The sequence below is a fragment of the Harpia harpyja genome, chromosome 19, assembly GCF_026419915.1.
Source record: "Harpia harpyja isolate bHarHar1 chromosome 19, bHarHar1 primary haplotype, whole genome shotgun sequence".
Taxonomy (NCBI): Eukaryota; Metazoa; Chordata; class Aves; order Accipitriformes; family Accipitridae; genus Harpia; species Harpia harpyja.
The window spans coordinates 9,209,952-9,232,878 of record NC_068958.1 but is presented as its reverse complement, the minus strand read 5'-3'; the positions used below and the strand labels follow the sequence as shown (position 1 = coordinate 9,232,878).

At 50.9% G+C, this 22,927-nt stretch overlaps 1 protein-coding gene across 2 annotated transcripts in view; it reads right to left on the bottom strand.

Annotated features, from left to right (window-relative positions):
- The window catches only part of ASTN2 (astrotactin 2), a 361,642-nt gene that overhangs the window by 219,157 nt on the left and 119,558 nt on the right, over positions 1-22,927 (bottom strand). For both annotated transcript variants that reach the window (XM_052814689.1, XM_052814688.1), the window contains exons 5-6: positions 21,821-21,928; positions 7,823-7,969 (exon numbers count right to left, since the gene is read on the bottom strand). In XM_052814689.1, the coding sequence (XP_052670649.1) occupies positions 7,823-7,969; positions 21,821-21,928 (255 nt within the window). The remainder of the gene's footprint in view (positions 1-7,822; positions 7,970-21,820; positions 21,929-22,927) is intronic.

The window sequence follows — 22,927 nt, the reverse complement described above, 5'->3', positions numbered from 1 at the left end:
TTCCTTTCTCTCTCTCTCTCTCTCTCTCTCTTTTTTTCAAGGGAAAAGATCAAAAAATATATTTTTTTTTTGAAGAATTTATATTTCTTCTCCCTCTGCTCTTTTTGTCTTCTTTGGTCCATTCACTGTTTCTTGGCCAACGAAACTCCTTTTCATCTAAAATTAGTATTTTGTGTTGGAAAGCTATGGAAGGTCATACTACAGGTTGCTATTAATGTATCTATCCCTATACTATCATACAATTATAATCCTGTTACAGGTATTTTTTTAAACACTAGAGAAAGGATTATCCCTCTTGCTCCATTCTATAGGTACAAAGAATAACCCTATTTGATTTCTTTAGAGGCCTGGGTTTTTTTCCTTGTTAAACTTGAAAGAACATTTCCCAAAGAGACAACTCCTCCCCTATCAGCTCTTTCCATTGATCAGCTCTCGTTCTCCTGTCCTGGTCCAAGGGAATAAAAACTTCTGCTGCTTAAATTTCTTTCAGAAAATGAAGAAGAACCAGACAGACATTGGACGTCCAGGACATACATATACTGACCTAAGCAAGCAAACCAGGATTAGTGCAGGATTGTACCCACGGACTAATGTGGTGCTCAGCTTTACCAACCCTCTCCTGCTCAGCGCAAAACTAGGTAATTTTTGAATAATTTAAATTCGTCGAAGTCAAACTCTTAATTCTATATTCTAATTTGAATCCAGGGATATTATCATACTGGGTTAAAATCTGAGCTATCCACTTCAACTTGGTTTTCAAATGGTTTCTCTCTTGAACAAGATGAAATGCCTAAACAGGAAGTTATGATAGCGAGTTTTTAAAACAACAAAAGCCTATAGACATTCCTTTCATTTACTCTTCCATCAGCCAAGGTGCATACACTTTATATTGCGCACAGTGCTTGACTCAAGGACGTATTTTCAGCACACAAGCTACTTGCACGGCCGTGGGCGGCTCACGCCAGCGCTCCCCAACCCACTGCTGATCAAACCCAGAGACCCCCATCCCTTAGAAATGCTGTCAGTCCTGCCAGAGCTTTTTCACTCTGGCAAAGCAGAAGCAAATTAGTGATACAAATCTGTATGTAATTATAGCTCAGACTAGAAGCATCTTTCCTGTGGGAGGAGCAGGGTTACATTTTAATTGTTAAATTGTACTTTCTTGATAATTCTGACAGACTCTTTCTTTGGGTTTTCTTGGCAGTCAGTCTTGATTTTGCCAGGGCTGAACTTCTGACAAGCAACGCATGTATTTAACTTTATACAGCACGTGATGACGCGGCCAACTTTTCCCAAACCCAAGGAAGATGGCATCTTCCCACCCCTGCCTTGTGGTCAAGCTCACACTGCAATGAGATCTCCCACGGCATTATTACACAATATAATCGTGCAGGTGTTAGTAACAGCACATCTCTGTCCTTAGTAGGCATCTGGGCCAGCAATGGCTGAGACAGACATTAGACTCCTAAAGAAAAGCTTCTCCTTAATGCTCTTTATCTCCCAACTCCCACGCTCCAGCCTGGGGCTCTTTCTCAGTGATGCTCTCTAGATTTTGGACAAGGGTTTGGGGAAATCCACCTTAAATCTAATCGCATCACAAAGTATACAATGGATGAGTTATGATAAGCTTTAAAAAACATAAAGCATGTGTGAACAGAGATTTTTCAGCCAGCACCAAGACCAAACGTCCTCCCAGGATGGCAGAAAACACAACCAAAAGGCAGCACGTGCAAAGTTAATACACCACGGGACCGAGGCGAGCTACCACCCACTCACCGAGAGACTGCACACCAGCAATGCTACTTGTTGGGAGAATGATAAAGTGAAGCAGCACATTCCTAGCTATGCAGCCTCAAAAATCCTCACCTCATTGCTGCATCATTGCTGCTGCAGGTACCCCATGAATTCTTGCTCGAAAGCAAGCGTGGCCTAAGCCAGCTTCCCGGGACTGAGCCACCACCATGCTGCAAGCAGGCAGGCAGGGTCTCATCCTGCAGATGCAGAAGTTAATGTTTGCATCTTTCCATCTAGGAAGGGAGCAGGTTAGTTGGTCAAAGATGTTGTGCCTTACTGTAGCTTTCCCTAACCATCCCTCCCAAATTAGAGGGTAAATGGTGTTGGTAGAAGCTCAGCAGGCACTGGATGCCACCTCCCCAGTGGTGGGCACATCCCGCCTCTCTCGGGCTACAACAGCTCCCAGCTCTGACCTGGCCCCTGCTGACAACATCCAAATATCAACACCAATCCCCACTGCTTTGTTCCAATGAGTCCTGCAAAGGAGAAAGGATGAGGCATTTGCCTTCCCTCGCAAACCGAGCTGTCCCGGCAGCCGGGCGCGCTGCTGGCAGGCACGTGGCTGGGGGAGCTGGGCCAGCTCGGGGAAGAACTGAGCGCAGGATCACAAGCCTGTCAAAGGCACGATAAAAACATGATGTACTTCAGCCTCCAGAATCTTATTAGTTCTTCATGCAAAGTGCATTCACGCCGTAAAACCGTCTTGGAATCCCTTTGATCCACGCTGATACTGTTTATAAATTGATGTTAATATTTAGAGTTCATGTCTGGTAACGCTGCAGCCATTTGCTCACATTTTCTTGCCAGCCAAACAGGCGCAGGAACAGGAGTGAGCTGTAATGCAGACATGGAGGTGACCTGGTGATTAAGAGCTGACAGAATTAAATGCAATCTGTAAAGCTGCCCCCCAAACACGGGCACCTTACCAGAAACACGTGGGTTCTGGGTCAGCCAGACCTGGCACCGAGTCTGCAACAGGAAAGTATCGCTTCTGCCAAAGCCCTGACCCAGGTCTCCATACAGCACAACAGGTACCTCTGCAGCACAATGACTCCAGGGGAAGAAAACAGCACAAGACAAATCTGATTTCCATTCCCCCTGCTGATTTCAGATGGGGCTGGTGGGGCTGGGACCAGCTGGAGAACATGGGGGACCCCAAAGGCAGCATTTCTCTGAAAGCTCAGATGATACCTTTGACATCAGATCCCTTTCTCCATCCTTCTGGTATAAACCTGGGGTGCTTCACATGTAAATCAAAGAGCATCTCCAGCTTTTCCTTGCTGTAAAAAGGAACAGGGAGGCAGCCGGTTCACCACCTCCTGCTGCTCATTTCTCTGCACCCTCATGCGCAGCACGCGCTGAGCACACGCGCGGGCAAGCGCCTGAGGACACAAGCTAATGCCTGGTCACCTCTGAGAGCTGTGTAAGATTGAGCAGGAGATGTCAAAAGCAAACAATTTAAAGCAACACATTTAATTAAAACCAAAATGAGAAGTTGTTGCGAGTCCAACAATTGCAGTCTGCAGATCTCCGGCAATCTTCGGGGAAAATTAACACAAGCTGCTAATAGCAGCATCCAATTCCACTGGTGTCTTGGTGGAAACAGTGGTGGTGGGAAGGTAGGAAATAATCTTCAGATGAAACGGTTACTGATCAGCTGCGTGACAATCACAGAACATCAACGTTCGGATGCAGACACACGAAGCTTAAAAGAAAAAAATAAAAAGAAGCCACAAAGAAGCTTCCTCCAACTCTGCCATCTTGTCCGACACTCAAACCCAATGCACGGTCTCGAGCGACAATTCCACCTCCCACTGCTCTCCTGGCTTTGCACGGGGTGGGACCGGGTTTGTTTTCCTCCCCGCATTGCTTGCAGGGCAACGTTCGTCCTGGGGGGATTTATCCACGTTTGCAGGAGGGATGAAGCAGAAACGCAGGCGGCTGGGAGCAGAGCCCACCGCAAGGACAGTGCCTGCGGCTGCGGTGCCTCTGCTCGCTGACCTCCATAAACCAGCCAGTCCGCAGTTCAGCGAGGTTTCAGACAGAGGGATTACCACATCTCCTCTGGCACGCATCTCAGAAGAGGAGGGAAGGTGGTTGCGAATGCCCTGAGATGTCTTTGAAGTGACAGAAACCTGCTTTATGCCCTTTACTTTATTTCCACTTATAAAACGAAGCCCTACAAGCCCCTAGCTAAATGTAGCTCTTGCTTCCTTCTGTACGCACCGGAGGATCTCACCTACCTCTCCCACTAAAGTATCCAGATACAAACATCCACCCACACCATATATAACTTCTTCGCAGGCTGTAAAAATGGGAAGCTTTAATTGATACTATATTTCAAACTGTTGTGCAGCAAGGACGTACTCCAGGCTGAGTCCTCTAGGGTATCTTTCTCCAGCCCTGCCTTCCCTGCAAGCCGCTCCCCACTGCTGTATCTCTACTTTTTGAATGATTACTTACAAGAAAGAAAAAAAACCCCAACAACTATTCAATGTATGGAGCTGAGTGGCTCACATATTCATAAGGGGTTTTATTGCTCAGATGGAGGGGCTCTCTTTCCTTTCTTCCCCCCTTTGACACTGCTAAAGGGTCCTTTAAATAATGCTTTGCATTTCCATACCCTCATAAAAGCCACTATGAGTCTTTCTATAAATCTGAGCCGCCTCTGAAATCAGAACGATGCCTTCTGCTCAGTGCAGGCAGAGGCTGCCCTGAAACACAATGCCCTGGAGCAGCAGAAGGGAAGAAAGGATGCTCCCACCATCGCATCCTAAGAGAAGATTTAGAGGCACCGACCCTTCTCGGAGGCACGAGGCCCCCAGCCTTCCCCTGCCAGCCACAGCAGCAAAGAGCACGGCAGCTTCTGCCAGGCTTTCCTGGATTTGGCCGCCCTGTGAAATGAAGGCAGAGCAGCTGTACAAACCAGGCAATAATTGCTCAGAGGGGAGAGAGGCTGGGGGGTGGGGGGGAACCCCATCAAATGAACAAAAGGAAGAAAATGAACCGAGAGAGAGAAAGAAGGGCAACAGAGACTGGCTGGTTGCTAATACTGCTGCTTGGAATATATTCTCCCAGCCTTTGCTGCCAGTTGGCTTTTGGTCCCAGTCCTTCCCCTCCCCGTTCCCATCCTGCGACTCCAGCGGGCTCGGGAGCTTCTTTCTCTAACACAGCTGCTCACAGCAGAGGGGAAAGCTGCTTGCCTCTGAGGCTGAAGATATTTGGTGGGGCTTTCTCCCCTCCTCCTTTTCCCAACTTGGCTTTGGCTCCCAGTGCACTGGAGCTGGCTGGCGCCTATTTAAAGTTTCCTTCAAAGATGAGTTTTCATCTGCTAGGAGAGGGATTTCTTTCAGCCTCTGCCTTTGTTCAGCTTTTCCTGCAGAGGTGTTGGTAGCTGCTCCGCTTTAAGATTTTCCTTGGCTACTGGCATCTATTGAAATAGCGCATTTCAAAAAGGAACGAGAGGGCACCCTTCTCTCGCACGGGAACATGTCCCGTGAATGCACCATCCCTGCCTTCTTGCAGAGCCTGCCTTATCATCATGCAAAATACAAAAGAGAACAGCTTCAGGAACCGGGCTATTTAAGTGCACGGCAACATTTACAAGACATGGTGCGCACCATCAGCTGCCACGTGAGAGGCTGGTTTAAGACTGTTCAAAGCTCCCAGCCTCGGCCAGGCCAAAGACATCAGGTCTGCCGTCGCTTCACTCATGTGGCGATGCCCACGCCAACCCCCTTTTGCACCCAGGCAAAAAGCAGGTTTAAACCCACCCAGGAGATTGCCAGGGAGGAGCAAGTCCCCTATTTTCCAGCAGCGTAAGACTCTGGGTGCCAAGCGTCTGCAAACACAGCCAGCCACGTTCTTCCTGGGTATCATTAAAATTTCCCAACCCGGCTCAGTTCTGTGATGTCTTTAAATGTTTTATAATATTTTGCTGCCAGTTGGGTGCTGCCTTGGGATTTGTTGTTATTCAAAAAGAAAGGACAACTTTAAGAGCTTTTCTCTTCCCAGGCAAGGGACTGCCATCACATAAAATGATGAGATTTCAGTAAAAGTGATAGCCACTGCAAAATGTCTTGGCTGCTTCTATGTGAAGAATCTGACTGTTTCTCATAAAAAATATTAAAAAAGTTTTCGCAGTTTGTAATTATATTTTACAGTTTCATTACAAAGCTCATTTTAATTCTTCTCCAAACCGTTTTTACCAGTCCTCTTGCCACTTTCTCTTCAGAAAAGTCATTAAGTCGGGACTGGAGATCATCCCATTTCCCCCAGTTTCAAGGATATTAATCTGTTTTATTGGTATTTCATTGTCATTTCCATTCGAGTGTTCTCCATATTTGCATAATTTGCATTGCCACCCCCTTCCCGGTGACAAGCACAGGCTCAGCTTTTCACTTTCATTCTACAGAGTCTCATTGCATTTTGGTTTATTTTCTTTCTTGAGGACATGCTGTCTTCCCCGGGCCAGAACTGCAGGCCGGGAGCAGGATGCCGATGTCCTGTCTCCATCGCTGCCTTCCTGGCCAACCTTCAGCAAGTACCAAACCCAGTTGTTAACTCCCAGTCCAAGTGGTGAACTGGCCAGTGCCCATCTCAAAGGGACATGAGTTAACACTGGAGCAACCTCATTTCCCAAGTGCAAAAAGAGTTTCTGTTCTCCAGCTACTTGGAATAACGATCTGTGAAGTCTTCAGAATATTTATGTGCAGCCTGGACAATCCTAAAAGTCTTTTAGAAACAAGTCAAGGTGTAGACAAGTCCCTTGTTTCAAGTTACGCCTTTTTCATGTCTCCACTCCACTGAAGTTCAGTTCCTCTAAACTGAGGCCACAAAGTAGACACTCTCCTCCCTTTCCTTTAAGGACCAAGCTCTGACCACTGGGATAGCCCATGAACCCAGAGACTGGGTTGTAATTTCCAGAGTCAGCAGCTAAGGAGCATCCTTGGGGATCAGAGCAGAAGCACCCTGGCACACCAGCACGGGGGCATCAACCCGCTGCACACAACACCCGTCCCATAAGCATCGTTAGGCGCAGACATAGGAGCGGGGTTAACGAGGCAGAGAGGGTCAGGGGTGGGGCTGGGGAGAGCACGTGCTCTGTCAGCGTTGCAGTGCAGGCAATGTCCTACAAATGTGTATCATGGCCAAGAAGAAACCACTCTTTGAAGTAGGATTCAGCCCTGCTAACACGCTGGCGAGCCCCTCCCTGCCACAGGGTGATGGCTTAAGCCCCTCTCCATCACCCCCTGCTGCTGCACCTCTTTAACCATCTACCTTCTCCCCAAAATATTAATCCCTCCAAGAGCTGTCCTCCATCCCAGCCCCCAAAGTGGGGGGCTGTAGAGGAGCTGGCCACGCTGGGACATCCCGGCAGCTGGGGATGCACCAGCTCCATGCGGCACGTTTCTGGCAGAGAAAAAGTGCCCCTTCCACATGCCCCAAGCAGTGAGACGAGTGCAGGAGCTGAGGAATTGGAACCGACTGAATAATGGGTCCCGTCTGCTGGAAGAAAATGAAATTTGCCCTCGTGTTACCGAAAACTTGCACTCGACGCTCACTGCACATTATAAAGAAAAGGTCAGTGAAACACAACAAACGCAAGGAACCCAGTTGGAGAAAGCAATAAATAGTGACAGCAGCCCTCGTCTAATTTTTCAAAGCATCTCTGTCTTTGCTCAAACCCTAGCAATTTCACTCTGTGCTGCTGCAAGGGGCTGGGACAAGCAGCTTTGCTGCTGCAGGGTAGGAGACATCTGTCTGTCTGTGCAGGCTCCCAGGGCCTGTCAGCAAGTTTGGAGGAAAACAGGAATATCCATCAGACACAATAAATAATAAATAATAATAATAATAATAATAATACACGATTGAGATTTTGGCCTCAGGCTCGCAGATGTGCTTTGCTCCTCTGGGAAGGGGGATCCCTGCAGCTGAACACAGCTGGGGCAATTCCCAAAGAGAGGGACCCCCACGTCCCAAACACGCCCGGTGGGGCAGCGAGGTCCGAGTCCCCGGAAGGTCTTACCATCTGCGATGAAGTGCTCAGGTACGTGAAGCGTCACCTTGACGGTCAGCGGGCAGGAGAGCTGGGAGCCGCACACCACGGCCAGGACGCAGGAGCTGACCGCGATCAGGGTCAGCGCCGTCTTGTTGACGGGGCTCTTCATCGAACCTGGAAGGCAGAGAGAAGGGTGGGTGGCCAAAAGGCAAAATTGTACCAGGGGCTCGCTCGGCGTCCCCCCTTCCCTGCGTGGATGCAGGAGAGCCCCAACCCCAGGGAAGGGCAGGCATTGAAAACAAAGACGTCAGCTCAGTAGCACTGGAAGAGCTCCCAAGGTCTGCAAATCCCATCATTCCCATCACGCCTTGTTTGGCTGGGTTTTTAACATTCGTGTTGTTTCACTCACTGAGTTACGTCCATCTTGGGGGCTATATTTTCCTAGAGGAGAGAGAAAACCTGCTCAGAGCCCAGTACAGACCCTCTCCCTGGGAACCCTCCCTCCCTGGAGCCATTCACCACCCCTGCCAGGCTCCCCTGGCGAAGCCGCCGTCACTTCTCATCAGCCATGGTTTATTTGGCAAATCTTGTCAAGTCACAAAAAATAATCAAGCCAAATCCAAGGGCTGCCTGGACTATGGCATCATTTGCTTTCCCTTAACACCAGGAGAAATCTCCACCTGTAGATGTTATATAGCACCAATAAGTTTTAATTATTTACACAAATATATATAAATATTCAGTCATCACAGGGGGGCTACACTGAACAACAAAGCGACCTACAGAGCCAGCTGCTTTTGACAGGCAGGAGATACTACAAAACAAGTTTTATTTTGTCAGGCGCAGAAGCTCATGGCATCTCGCACAAAGCAGCTCAATATTTTCTGACACATGAAAGCCAGCCACCGAAGCAGGCACCCAGCCTGCCCCGTCCCCAGTGGGCACCTGCACAGCACGTGGGTCACTCTCAGACTGCCATCCCTCCTCTTGAAGGCCATGTGCCTGGCACCAGCGCTAAGGGAGGTCTGCACCAAGGAATAATCCTGTGAGGCTGCAGGGATCCCATCGCCCTGTGGCTCTGCTCAGACCTGCACACTCAGCCAGGCTTGGTTGGTGGCTTCTATTTTATTTGGATTTTTTTTGAAGCATTAGGTGAAAGCCAACAAGGAGCTCGAGCATCTGCAGGTCTAGAGGCCAGCAGCAGGTACAAACCCACCGGGAAACCCTCGTGGAGCAGCGTGACATTAAGATGACTGAATCACTGTCAACTGCAGTTGGGTGGAACAGAGCAACCCCCAAACTCCGCAGGGAAGGGAGTGAAGCTGGGCAATACAGAGTCATCGGGAGAGACCCGGCTGCCCCAGGAGATTCGGATGCTTTTGCTGGGCACAGGCCAGGAGCACCCACGTGTCCAGATGAGACCCTCCACTGATGGAGATGACCAGGACAAACTGTCCCCAGGCCACCGCTACCCCACCAACAGGTCTCTACTGCCCAAGAAGGGAGCAGCCCTGCAGACCACGGCTTGGGGCACCACTGCTCCCTCCCTGCCCGGCCTCTCCAGACCCGAGGGGTGTCCCGCCGCTGCTCCAACTGCACCACGTCCCCCACGGCCACCTTGTCCGACACCTCGCACCAGCACTCCGCCTCGCTCAAAGCTAACGACAGACATCTCGCAGAGCAGCCTTCTCTGGTGCTCGGGACGCCGATTAAAAGCCACTTGGGGTGTATGGCAATGCCAAGGAGAGGGCACAGCCCAGCAATTAACCCCAGCCGCTGAACAGTTTATTATGGTGCAGCTGAAATGACCAAGCTCCCGGCATTCCTGACCGCATCCCTGCTCAGGATTCAGGCGAGGACGCTTATTTATTTTTGGAAGTCAATCCAGCCTCTCCCCCCTTGCTCTCCGTCCCTCGCCATCTCATCAGCAAAGTGAGATTTAAAAAGCATCAGTTTGAAAATTGAACAGGAAATACATCCAGCAAGTTAGCACTTGCACACCCTGTAATTTGACCGAAGCCGCTGTTAGAGGTGCTGGTGCCAGGGCAAGGATCTCACGCTCGACATGACCTGCGTTTTCCAGGCAGGGCAGCGTGTCCCACCAAAGCGTCCCAGGCTGCAGCATTTGCAGGGCAGGAGAAGTGGCTGATCTGCTGGAAAATACCCCCATCACTGCGACCAACAGGAGTATGCAAATTGATTATTTATGAAGCATCTTTTAATTTCCTTATGCATACATCATCTAAACAGCCTTCGCACCCCTGTTTCACAGCTTTATCGATGATCTCCTGCGCCCTTCACCTTGCGATCCCCTTTTTTTTCTTCCCAATCTTTATTCATATCATCAGCACAAGCTAGCACCTCCTTGGGAGGCAAACTCATCCTCTCGCTGGGCGTACTGTGCCTGCCACAAACCCTGCATTTGCTTGAAGTTACTACACAAATGCAAAAAGAAAAAAGAGAAAGAAAAAAGAAAAAACAAGGAAAAAAGCCTCCATCAGGGTAATTGGACACAGCCAAGTATACAATAGACCAGAGAACACTGGATTTCACCATTATAAATCACCTTTCAATCCAGGGTCTTAAAGTGCTTTGCAAACAATAAATCGCAAATCCCTTACGAGTTAGACAAGTATTATCCCCTTTTCACAAAGAGCCTGAATCACAGGTATGATGGCAGCTTTCACCATTCTGCAGCTGGAGTGGAGCTGGAGGAATTAGGATCTGGGAGCTCCCATCCCCATCAGTCCATGTGGCTGCTTCTTTCCCTGTGACTAAAAGGAGAGGGGCCCAGGAGCTTACAACAGCAAAAAGCCCATAACAGCTCAATGAGTTTGAGTTTGGCTGCCCAAGGAAAAGGACAATGTGCTACAAGTCTCCTGCTCCCCAGTCGTTTCCATCACGGCACTAATTATTGACCTCTAGAACTGCCTGATGTTGGCTTTGACCAACTGAACCAAAACAACGGGTCTTCTGCTTGAGCAGAAATTGGATTTCCAGCTCAGCTCTTTATTGCTCAGGGCCAGTTTGCTGCCAGGTTTGAAGGGAGGCAGCTGGAAAAGCAGATCCTTCCCTCATTCTTTAAAGAGAGGGACATGGTTCCCATTTTCAATCCCATCGCCTGCTCCTCAAACTACTGATGCTCCAGCAGAAGCACTCCTGTGCTGTGTTTAAACACCCATCTGGAGATAAAGCAGCTTCATGCCAGGCCTCTAAAACCACAAGAAAATGTTTTCTTAGCAAGCCACTGCTAACCAAACCAACCTCAGCAGGTTCACCAGGGCTTCACACTTCTGTTCAAGAGGTGAGACAAAATGATCCATTCCTTCCTTGGCCTGGGGAGGGGATCCAAACCAAGCTCCATAACTCAGGCAGCACCACATAAACCACAATGCTGCAGATGGGAGCTCTACCTGGCTGCAGCCTGCTCTTTCCCTCCTCTCCTTGTCATCTGCAGGCTTTCAGAGAGGTGTTTAAAATGCGGATTTGCAGACCCAGGTCCACCAAACAAGCTAGCATCAACTTCCATTACCAAGAGGAGGAAGCCTGTGGGGGGAACGCCAGATTTCATGGATGGCTGATGGGACTCAGGAGCCCCAAGAGCTTCAGCACCCAACGCAGGTCTTCGTTTGGGTCTTGTGGGGTCCAAAACGCCCAAGAGGAAGGTGGCAACCAGGCATGGCTGAGACCAAACTCACTCCCCAGATTCCTCTGCCCTAATAAATCCTTCACATATTGAGATGACCTCTCTATAATTAAACATGTTTCTGTTGTGGTTTTGGATGGTTGCAACAGAGTGAGTGCCCAAGCGCTCAGCCGGGCTGTTTTGGGGGAAAGCGATGGCCCACGGGGGCTCCTGGGGGAGGCAGACCCAGGCAGCCTGCGCCCAAGGAGTGAGCGCACGACGAGGATGAAGAATAAGAAGAAATTACTTCTTTCCAAATGGGGAGAAGTAACCTCTCCCCCCCAGCCTGTGAGAGCAAAGGAGAGAGAAGTAGAAGGGAAAGGCAAACTGCTCTGTTTTAGGGCAGGATCATACCCGAGATGCTTCCTGCTAGTGATCCAATCAATGGCAGCTTAATTAGACTGGAAGACAAGAGGAGTAACCAGGGCTGTGGTCAGAGGGGCTCCTGCCACCACCACCTTTCCCACCCAGGATTTTTTTTTTCTTTCCTTAAACACCAGTGCCAATTAGTCCAGCTCTGGCCTACCAGAGAAGATGCGGGTCCCTCTGCAGACAGCTCAGAAACAGCTTGCAAAGCACCACATTCCCCTGAAGATTTTGCACCTGCTGCAAGATGAAGATAAATTCAAAGCCACTGGTGTAAACACTCTGCAAACAGCCCCTCCAAATACACCGTGTCTCCTTTAAAATATCATTTCCTCATGCAGTTAATTACTCGCTGCTTTGTACACTTTCCCTTGCCCACCTAAAGGACAAGAGGGGGAAAAAATCCAACAAAACTCCGAGATCATTTCTTTTTAATACTGGCAGTGCTGCCTAAATTTAGGAAGGAAAAAAAAAAAAGGTATGTTCAGAACACGTATGGATTTACGAGCAACACAAATATCCCGCGCTCTTGGTAATATGATGTTTCTAAATCAGGCTCATAAATACATGCTTGGGAGATTAGTCTATAAAAAAAATAAACTTTAATTACCCCATCTTTATCAGCACACAGCCCATGGTGTTAGCCATATGTGGGTGTTAAACGCCAAGTGCTTTGCAATCTTCCCCACCCCCCCAGAGATAATAGCATAATACAGAATGTTTCGCGGCTACTCAGATATTAAAATGTATTTCTACCACCCGAGGAAGACAGGGCTGGGGAAACCAAGCAGGAGAACAGTGAGTGCCTGAACTGCTTAGCAACGCGCGGTGCAGCCGCCAGCGCCCGGCCGCCGTGCCGTGCCGCATGCAGAAGCACCCGGCGTGGGGCGAGCAGCACCCCCGGGGAGCAGCGAGCCCGCCGCAGCCCGTCTCGCATCTCCGTGCTGCTCCCAACGCACGCCGATGTTGCTGGCATGTCAGAGTTGGGCACTCCTAATGATCCTTCTTTGTGTTCCAGCGGAGGCTCATTAATACGGTACAACGGCGTTTCCAGGACACCCTCACACACAGAAACATCTCAAGGTGTTTTACAAGTGGGAGATCATGTCAAATCAAATCAAATGCCAATTAAGACGAGCAGCGATGTTGGCAGGCGGCTCTTGCCACGGAGCACCCCTGTGCCGGGGAGCAGCGCTGCCCATCTCCCCTCCCTGCCCTGCACCAGGGCCTCCCCACCCCTTCCACATCAGCATGGTCCCTCTTTCTCCAACACACCAGACACATGGGATGGGATGGGACATCCTCCTTCCAGCCAGACCCAGCTCTCCTGCACCATGGTCCCCACCAAGCCTTGATGGACCACTCTGCCCCAGAGCCACTTCCCTCAGAAAGGGGGGGATACTGATGCAATGAACCTTCCAGGCAGCATCTGAGCAGCGAGGTGAGAGCACGAGCAGGCATTTCGTTGCATACCCTCTCTACGACGCCTGGCCTCAGCCCCTCCACGAGCAGGCACCTTCTCCGTCACTGCCTTGGACAAATCCCAAGGGATGGTGCTCATATCTACAGTCTGGATCTGGGTCAGGCCTTGGGCACTGGGCTGTCTCCAGCGTCAGCCCCAGAGTCAGCAGGATGGGGATCAGCCCCAAAGTGGTGGCTTTGCTCCCCTCGTGCCAGGGGAGACCCCTGGGGAGACTCCGCTCACCTCCAAGGTGGCAGAGAGGGCACACACAAGAAGGGACGGGGGGGAAGCGAGGAGGACAGACGGCTGCGTTGTGCAGCAGAAGGGTGAGATCAGACTCTTCTGGATTTATAGAGGATTTGATCTCGCTAACCGCATGCTGAATCAGATTACTACTATTAACGTTTATGAATTACCCACTAGCAATTAGCCGAGGTGCCCTCTGGTACGGCACGGGGGGTGCAGAAAAGGCAGCCCTGGGGTGGGGGTCAGGGAGAGGAGGACGCCGAGGGGTGGCACGGCCACCGTGGGGAGGTCGGGGTCAGGCTGCCAGACCCCATGGCGAGCCAAGGGTTTGGCAGCTGAGCTCCAGTGTGCACCGCAGCCTGCACCACTCGCCCCGGCAAGCTCTTGCGCTCCTCCAGTAGCCTGAGCCTTGGCCCTGTATGCGCTCCTGGAGTTTTAATGCCTCATGTACTGAATAAATGTATTTACTTCCTATTTATACAGTTGCCAGTGGTGCTCCCCTTTTGCTCTAAAACACTGTACCTGCAGCTCGCAGGGAGATGCCACCAGCAAATTTCAATCAGGAGGAGGAGGAGGATGGGGGGAAGCGGAGGGAAAGGAAAAGCCCTGAAGACTGGGTAAGGAAGGGGCAGCAGAGGGGAGGGGGGAAAACAGAGATGACCGAGGTGGCACAGGTTGAGATGCTGGTCTTTGCTGACCCACCAGCCCCATCACCACCAGGGTCACCACCTCCAGCCCCGGTCACCCTGGGCAGGGTCTCCTGCCCGCATATCTTAGACCTCTGCCGGCACAGCAAAGGGGGAAGAATTTGTGCAAACCCAATTTGGTCTCCTGGCGCTGTTACATTTTTTGCATTTCTCTGGGCATGGACAATTAAAATCAATGAAGTCAGTTTTGCTTTCATGTTCTCGGTGCTGAATTGGTTGAGATAAAATCACATTAAAGAAACAGTTACATATTTAAAGTCAGAGATTGCCTGCACTGGAATTTTCTTTCACGCAAATCAATGGAAACACTTCTCCTGGAATTAAGGCCTGATCTTTTTTTGTTTTAAACTCCAAATGAGTCCCAATTTTACAATATACAAACACAAAGGCAAATCTGAGTGGAAGGCTTCATTTTAAGGAGGAGGGAAAGCAATTTTCAATACAGCGTAACAGAAACATTATTCCTACAGGAGAAAAGAGAAAAAAACCTAATCATTATCTATGAAATAGCTCCTGTTGAGTCACAGCCCAGGGAGGATTGTGCTCGGCGAGCAAAGGGCTGGTCAGACAGCTGAATTGATTTTGGAGATCAGGAGAGAGCAGCGATGGAGGCCAGGCTGCCAGGGAGAGCTCAGGACCTGGCAGGAGATGCCTCAGCACCCGGCGAGCTGCCCATGGCTGCTGGACCTCCACCACACTGCCCATCCAGGCCCTGCCTGCTCTCCCATCGCCACCCTGCAGGCAGAGCTGGGCCGCTGCCTGGAATCTGGGAACTGGCCTGGGATCTCCAAAGACAAAAAAACCAAACCAAAACAAAAAAAACCCCACCCAGACCATCTTTCCCCTCCCTCCACTATTTTTAGAATAGATGCAAAATGACCCAACAGGGTGAGAATAAAAATCTCTGCTCTGCAACAGCTCCCCAGAGTCGGGGCATATCTCCTCCCTGCCTCAGTTTCCCCCACAGCCAAGTGCCATGCGTGGATGAGCTTCACCAAGGCGGCGTGACGTCCGCAACCCCCTGCCTCCTCCCACTCCTCCCCCTACTCCAGCCACGAGACAAATCCATCGCGTCACGGGCGCGCCGAGCATCAGCACCAAAACGCGTCTTCATTTTCCAGCCGGCACTAACTCTCGCCCTCCTCCCGCCTGCATCCAGCACCGTGTTTATGTTCCGCTTCCTGGGAAACAAGAGGCTCGTTACGATGCGGAGGGCGACAGCAGAGCGATTAGTGGAATTTGTTACCCACATGCTCTGAACAAAATTAAATTAAAAGTGCTGCTTTGCTGTCAAGATAAGGGCCAAGCCGGAGAGATAATTTTTCACTCTCAAACACTCAATTACTCGCTGAGGCTGTATCAGATACAATCAAAAAATAAATAAATAAATAGAAAGACCCACGCTGCCTCCAGGAACAGATGTAAAAGCCATTATCTCTAGCACAGTCCGGGGAAGTTAAAAAGCCTGCGGCTGCCGCGGCTCCACGACCGCTTTAATTGCGGACCCCTCTGCTCCCCAGCTCACGCTTTGCAACCACCTTCCCACAGTGGCCCCTCTCCCCAAAAGCTCCGTACCCAGGGCACGGGCAGGAGCGTGTGTGCACCCCTGTACGTACAGCCACCAGGGACTTACGGGAACAAACAGGCTGTTGGAGCAACCCCAGCCCAGCTTCCCTGCACAGATGGAGTCTAACAGGGATGGAGAGGGGCTCTGGGTGGGTTTTATGTGCTGATGCAGTGCCTGCTTGTTCTGCGAGCAAAATAAGCCATCGTGCAAAAGCACCGCATATGTTTGCTTGCTAGAAAAACAGCATCCACGACAGAGCTTTTGAGAGCCGAGAAAGGTTGAAAATTAACAGCATCCCTCGTCGGCACCACCATCCTGGGGCATCGCAGGGGTCTGGCCAGGAGCTGTGCTGCGGGGGTGCAGCCTGGGGGCGGGTGTACCATGGTCCTCTGGGAGGTAAAGATGGGACTCGTATCATGAAGGTATCTCATCCCCAGAGATTTGGGGATGTCCAGGTTGCATGGGACCCCAGTTGTCCCCTCTGGGGTGCTCTTCCCTGGCCTCGCACAGAGCCGCACGGCTCCACGTGCCATGAACCAGCTGGGTGTGCACCACACACCAACGCTGACCCGTCTGTCTGTCCCTGCAGCGAGCGGCTCTGCGTGCCCTTCCCGGGGAAGCTGGGGCACGGCCGCTGCGCCGCGGGCTGACCCCACGACACGAGGAGGGGACGGGCAGCAGCTGAGCCGGCAGCGGCAGGGAGGGAGAAAGCTCCCCGAGCACAGACAGACAGCATGAGGCACGGACAGACCCATTACTCCCTCTTGCTACCGTAAGCAACCCAAATCAACGTGTTTGCTTTTTCGCCTTTTGTCTCCCATTTGATTCCCGACGGCGTCTCCCCCAGTTCGAAGGCTGCCAGGATAGCGAGCTGAACCCGGCACAGACCCGGGGGGGACGATTCCCTGAGGAGCACGGCACGGCACAGACGGGGCGACACGTTGCCCACAGCGTTTACTCAGCCCCAGCGGGGCCGGGGGTACTGGCAGAGCACGGAGAACGGTACCCAAATTTCATTCTGCATTTCGTTTAGTTCCCCATGAAATAATAAGTGTCTGCTGCCTCCGGAGACAGGAGAGGATCAAAGCGAAGCTTCCTCATATGTAACAGACTCCGAATACCTAATATTCCCTTATAAAAGGCCTTGTTTTAAACACCAAATACAGAGGCAGATCAAAGCTCAGCTTCTCATTTCTCTAACAGCCCTCAGAAGACTTCGTCAGCCAGCAAGGCACACACATGCGCGCACACACGCGCGGCTGACACCAATCCAAGGTACATAACTGAACTCTGCTAATTTGTCTAAACCGTCACTGCGTGCTATGGAAACAGCCGAGTGCCTTGTTCACGGAGACCTCAGCTGAGGAGCATCCCAAAATCAGGTCCTCCCTTCCCTGGGCTGCTGGGGAGCTCTCCTGGGATGGCAGCAGGTTGCTGGATGGGAAGGTACCACCTGAATGAAAGCTATGCATGGAAACAGGGTGGGATATTTCCCTCCTCCTCCTTTAACAGGCTGCAATAGAGATGATGCCAAGAGGGGTGAAGCGATCCCAGATCCGAGCGTGGAGGAGCAGGCCTGGGCTGGTCCGGCTCAGACTGAAGCAGATGCCAGAGCCTGCCTGAAGAGCAGCAGCCAGCTGAGGACGTTCGATGAGAGATCCCAGCTGGGTCACTGTGCTGGGTGCCCTCCAGCACATCTCAACCATCACGGTATCAACAGCATTGCTTTGCACTTGCACCCAGTGCTCCACTTTGTATTTGGGTTTCCAGCAACTCTCTGTACCTGACCTTTCCGCTGATGTGGGGGGCGAGATCAGTCCCAGCCCCAAGGGCTCACCAGCCGCCACGGAGACCCCGGCAGGTCCCAGGGGCTCAGACAACGGCCAGGCTGCAGGAGGGGCCAGAGGCTCTCCGGGTCCCCAAGATGAATGGGGTCAGGATGCTCAGCCCCTCGCAGGGTCTCTAGATGATGCCATCACTTTCCCTGCCTCAGTTTCCCCAACCCAGGAATCCGCACAGCATCTGCCCTGCAGACCCAATGCGATGCCGATTTACTCTTCATTCATCCCTTAGAGACCTTCTCCTAGAAGGGGCTTTAAAAGAGCAGAATCATTTCTGCGTTACAGAGCAGCTGCTCCAGGGCCCGAGGAAGCAGACGGAGGTGGAGGCGGCTCACTCGCGCCTCCCCCCTCTCCACCGGCGAGCCAGAGGGGCTCATTAGACTCACCGAGTCCTTGACGAGCCAGGCAGCACAGAACACAGGGGCCAGCCCACCGCTGCAGGGAGCCTGGTACGGCCTTGGAGTTCTGATGCTGCTTCTTTTCTCCCCCCCCCCCCCATCTTTCTCTCTATTTGAATAGCCATCGGGCAGGCACTGCATGCGACCTGTGGAGCTCGGGGCTGCAAAGCCTGACCTGGAGCTGGATATATTTTGCTGGGCAGGAGGCAAGCACAACCCCAGAGCAAGGAGGATGGAGCAGAAGCAAGGCACTGTGCAAGCAAGGTTTGTGCATAGGGCTCTGCCTCCCTGGTTTGGGGGTTTTTTTGCTACTAATACTTTCCTCTCAAACTCAGAGGGAGACCTGGCTGAACACATCCCACGCTGCTCAGAAGAAGAGAAGAACCAAGTAGTATCAAAGCTTGGTATCACCCGTGATGGGCAGCTGGGGATGTGGATTAGCATCTCTACAACACTGGCAGCTCTCTCTCGTGGAGACTTCAGCTCCGGTAAAAGGCGCGATGACTGACAGCCCTGGAGACAAGAGCCATCCCTGTACCACAGCCGGCACGCAAGGAGGTTCCCACACTTCCCGATTCTCCCAGGGGAGTGGGAAAGGGGAGAGCCAGCCCCCACAGCAAGCAGAGCCCTGGAGTGCACACACCTGTTGTGAACAGGTTGAAAGAAAAACTCATTTCTGGAAAACCTCGTGGAGTCAGTAATGCGGGTCAGCAGGAAGGAGCAAACCAGCTGAGGGTCCCTCCAGCCTCCGAGCATGGAGCTCCACATGGCATGACAGCCTCTCTCAGGACTCGTTTCACTTGGAAAAGCAGGACATTAAGTCCAAATTCCAGCTCCCTTGGGACTGCATGCCAGCCCTGCCGTCAGTGCTGCCACCCAGAGCAGCGGTCACACTGATCCATCGAAAAGAAGCAGAGGGTGGAGAGCTGGTGTGGGCACAGGCACACGGCTGTGGTGAAGAGAAAGGATGCCTCCCTGCAGACAGGTACGAACAGAGCACTTCTTGGCATGAGCCAGCTCCCCAGAGACACCAGTGACCAGCATTGCCTCTCCCAGCTGAAATCCCAGAGGTGGGGCTGAGCCCAACAGCAGACAAGGACCAAGGTTCCATAGAAAAGCCTCCTCTGTGTTATTTCTTACACTCTCCCCACCTCTAACTTCTCTGGAGACTTTCCAAAGACAGGGGAACATAAGCGTAAGGGGATCCCACAGACCTAGAAGCTGGGAAGATGCGTGGTGCTGCATGCTGGGACCACAGAAGGTGATGCCTTGGCCATCCCTGCCTCTGTGCCCAGGCTGATTAGATTTACTTCTCTGTGTATTCCAGCACTGAAAACCAGATATCAATAGGTCTGCTGCTCCTGAGCTACCAGAACAAGCTCTCCCATGCATAGTATTTACCTGTGGGGAATGTCCCTCTAATACACCTTGCAAATGCACTACAAAACCTGCAGTCTTTCTTCTACAGGTGACAAAAAGCCCACAACCACTTAACCAGCTGGCTTCAACAAAGCTCCAAGTAAAACCAAACCTACGCGCCACCTAAGTGAAAACTTCCCATTGCATCGGCTGGGATCAATGCCTTGACAGTATCAGTAATTAGGCTCAATCCTGCAAAACCTCATCCAAGAAGAGAAACCCCAAGGAATCTCTCTCCTTGGACCTGATAACTATCTCACGGCACCTGCAATGACACGCAACCATGGCAAAATCGATACAGGAACATCACTGTAAGAATTAACCGTATCTGACGACACATCCTTCTCTATTAGAGTTATGATCTCATCCAATTATGGATCTTTGCTGAACTCGTAATTATGAGTTTGGTACTGTGACTTCCCACTAAGCTATTGCCTTCCTTCCACGAGGGAGAGAAGAGTCAATGAAAGGATAATGGAAAATTCCTTTCAAGGACACAGCGATAGCAAAATTTAGCTAGACAGGAGGGGAAATTCAATGGGGACTTTATGCAAGACAATTCCCTCAGTTAACCAGCACCAAACACGAACAAACCAGGTTCTCACAGCATCACTCAAACGCTAACGTAGATCTAACAGCCAGCTCTGTGCAACCGTGCGAGGCAGCTCTTCCTCCTGAATTCCCTTCAAACCCAGCCATCAAAGCTGCCCAGGTGAACAACAGCTTATTCAAAGGAAAAGAAAGGAATTCTTCCCATTTATCTATTCCTTTATATTTGCCCTACAAGGAAGCTTAAACAAACAACCCAAAGGCAACGTATATGTCAATAAGAATATCTTTGTACCCGGCATCCAGCACGAACGTGTTTCGAGAGACTGACTCGACCTCACGAGGAATGACGTCAAAGCAGCAGAAAAGCAAAGATTTATCTCTTTTCCTTAAAACACAGTTTTCCACACCTTGCTTGCGCACCATCTCCCCCTTCCCTTGTGGTGGCTGAAAAAACCTCAAACTTTGGTGACTTTTCCAAAGTACCCAAGGACTTTAACACCCAGCGCAGTATTTCAGAATAACTCATTGAAAAAACTACTTCAGCACTTGGGAAATTTTCCTCCCTGCACCAGCAACTTTTCGGGACCATTTCTTTTGTCGCTGTTTGCAATACAACCAATTTCTTCCTTCTCTCACACATCATCTTCCCTTTAACACAGCTATATTTGTACTGCAACAGGTAACTAACTCACAAATTCTCTCCCTGCTTTCCATCAAAAGTTCATTTTAAACTCGGTGAGAATTTCTCGTAGTTCTAAAACACATAGGAAAAAAAAAAAAATTTAATGCCCTGCCTTTCAGCAGGAACAAATGCAATGCACCCCTGTGCACGCGTGTGTTTATTCCCATGTGCAATCATCAAGCTGATCAGAGGCGTTGAGGTTATTTCACGTTCAAATAAACACCTTGTGAGCATTTATCGGAATGGCTAATCATTGAAACAAATGGGGCCGCGTTTGCTGTGGTGGGCGCAGACATCTATCTGGAGTGCTGCGCTCTGCCAATGCCCGGCTTAAAACAGAAAACAAATGGAGGGAGCAGACCCGCTGTGCAATTTTTAAATTGCTTCCCAACGTAGTTATTTCCTGACAGTGATTTTTCAAATGCAGCAGCAGCAGCAGCAGCAAGGCTCGCCCTGTCCCCCGCCAAAGAGCTTGGTCCAAGAGTCCCGAACAAAAACGATCCAGTGTGGTATGACTGGAGAAAACATGGATGCTAATTTCAAACTGCAGATGATATTTCAGTTTCTCAGCTCCTCTAACTCACAAAAAAGCCTGAAGGGACTCTGGTCTACAAATCCCTGCCCCAGCCCTCATTTTGAATTTGTTCCTTTTAATTGCCTTTGTGCCGAGAGGAAGGCTGGGAAATTTCTGTCCAACTGATGCTTTGCATGGGAAATAAAGGGCAGAAAACAGGAGTCTGGAGCAAGGAATTGCCAAGGTGACCATCCCCGACAGCTGCAGCCGTCCCACCAGGACTGCCGCCGGTGCAGCTTTAGGGAAGTGCCAGGGCATGTGTAATGTAACTGATACTAGAAACCATCAAAGAAACCCAGAACCTCAGCAACATCACTGGGAAATGCTATTTATGGCTCCTGCATGGTGCTGCATCACACAAACAGCATATCTTGGGATATCCTTAATACTACGGACTGGTATCGTGGTCCTTACCTAGACTCATGCAGTATCAGACAGCATCAACCCACAGAAACAGTCAAGGTGCTTAGCCATTTTTTTTCCTCTTACACCCATACACATCACCAGTGCCTGTGTCATTTTGTACCTTTGCTTCGTCTCCGGCTCCGATACTGCTCAGTGTAGAAGGTTAGCTGGGTTTCATCGTCCGCCTCTGAACCAGAGTTTCCTTTGGCACGTCCAAACCCAATCCCACCTGCAAGCAATAGAGAGGAAAAAATCAGCCCTGTCAGCTGGGATGCACAGCAGCAGTGGGGAGCTGGGAGCTCCTTGGCAGAGTTGCCGGATTTGGCCGGCATCCACCACTCCCAGCCCAGGTGCTCTGCTTGGGGTCACCAGAAGTGACCAGGGACTTTGCCACTCGTGATTTCGCTGGTTCCTTTTTGCCCTCGTTAAGAATCGAGACCCCATGGTGCCAATTGTGATGTGAATGTAAGAAGATGCTTTCTACCTCCAGGAATATATTTTGCAAATGTGTTGTAATGTATTTACAAAGAAAAACTCTGAATGTAGAAGCTGCTTTCCTCAAGGACACCTGCATGGTGAAGCACAGGGAATTTTAGGTGTTTGCTTCAAAGCAAACCCAGCAGAGACAAGCAGCACGGGGGGAATACAGCACTCTGGAGGCGCTCAGGACCCCGCTGCGTGGCAAGGGTCCAGCTTCCCTCCCTCAGCACCCACTTTGGCCCATTTGCTACACCAGCTCGCCGTGCCGGCCAGCAGCATGCATCCCTGCAGCGGCCGGTACCAACAGCCGTGGCAAGGAGCAGGGCTGGCCCATGGTTTACCCAGCATCTCCCTCCCGGAGCTGGAGAGGGTGCAGGATGCTGGAGGAGCCCGGCTCGCTTCAGCCGCCAGACCCACCAAGGAGTGACAGATGCTTAAAAAGCGACACAGACTCTAACTGGCAGAAGTCCTTCAATCCTTGCAGAGTTTAAAGCAGAGAGGCCTCTGGGGGTTGACAGTGGCCCTTTAAACTGCCATTAAAATATTTTACTGTTTTTAAAAAATCCTTTATTCTAGGCAGAAGCACAATTTCCCCACTTCTTGGCAGGAGAACAGAAAACGAGCAGTGCCTTCTGCCCTCTGAAATCCTTAATCACCGTGATGAGAGGTGGCTGGCAGGAGCCAGAGGGACACCGGGAGCTCGGCACGTGGCTCCTGCCCCATCCGTGCCCCAACCTGGCCGTGCAGT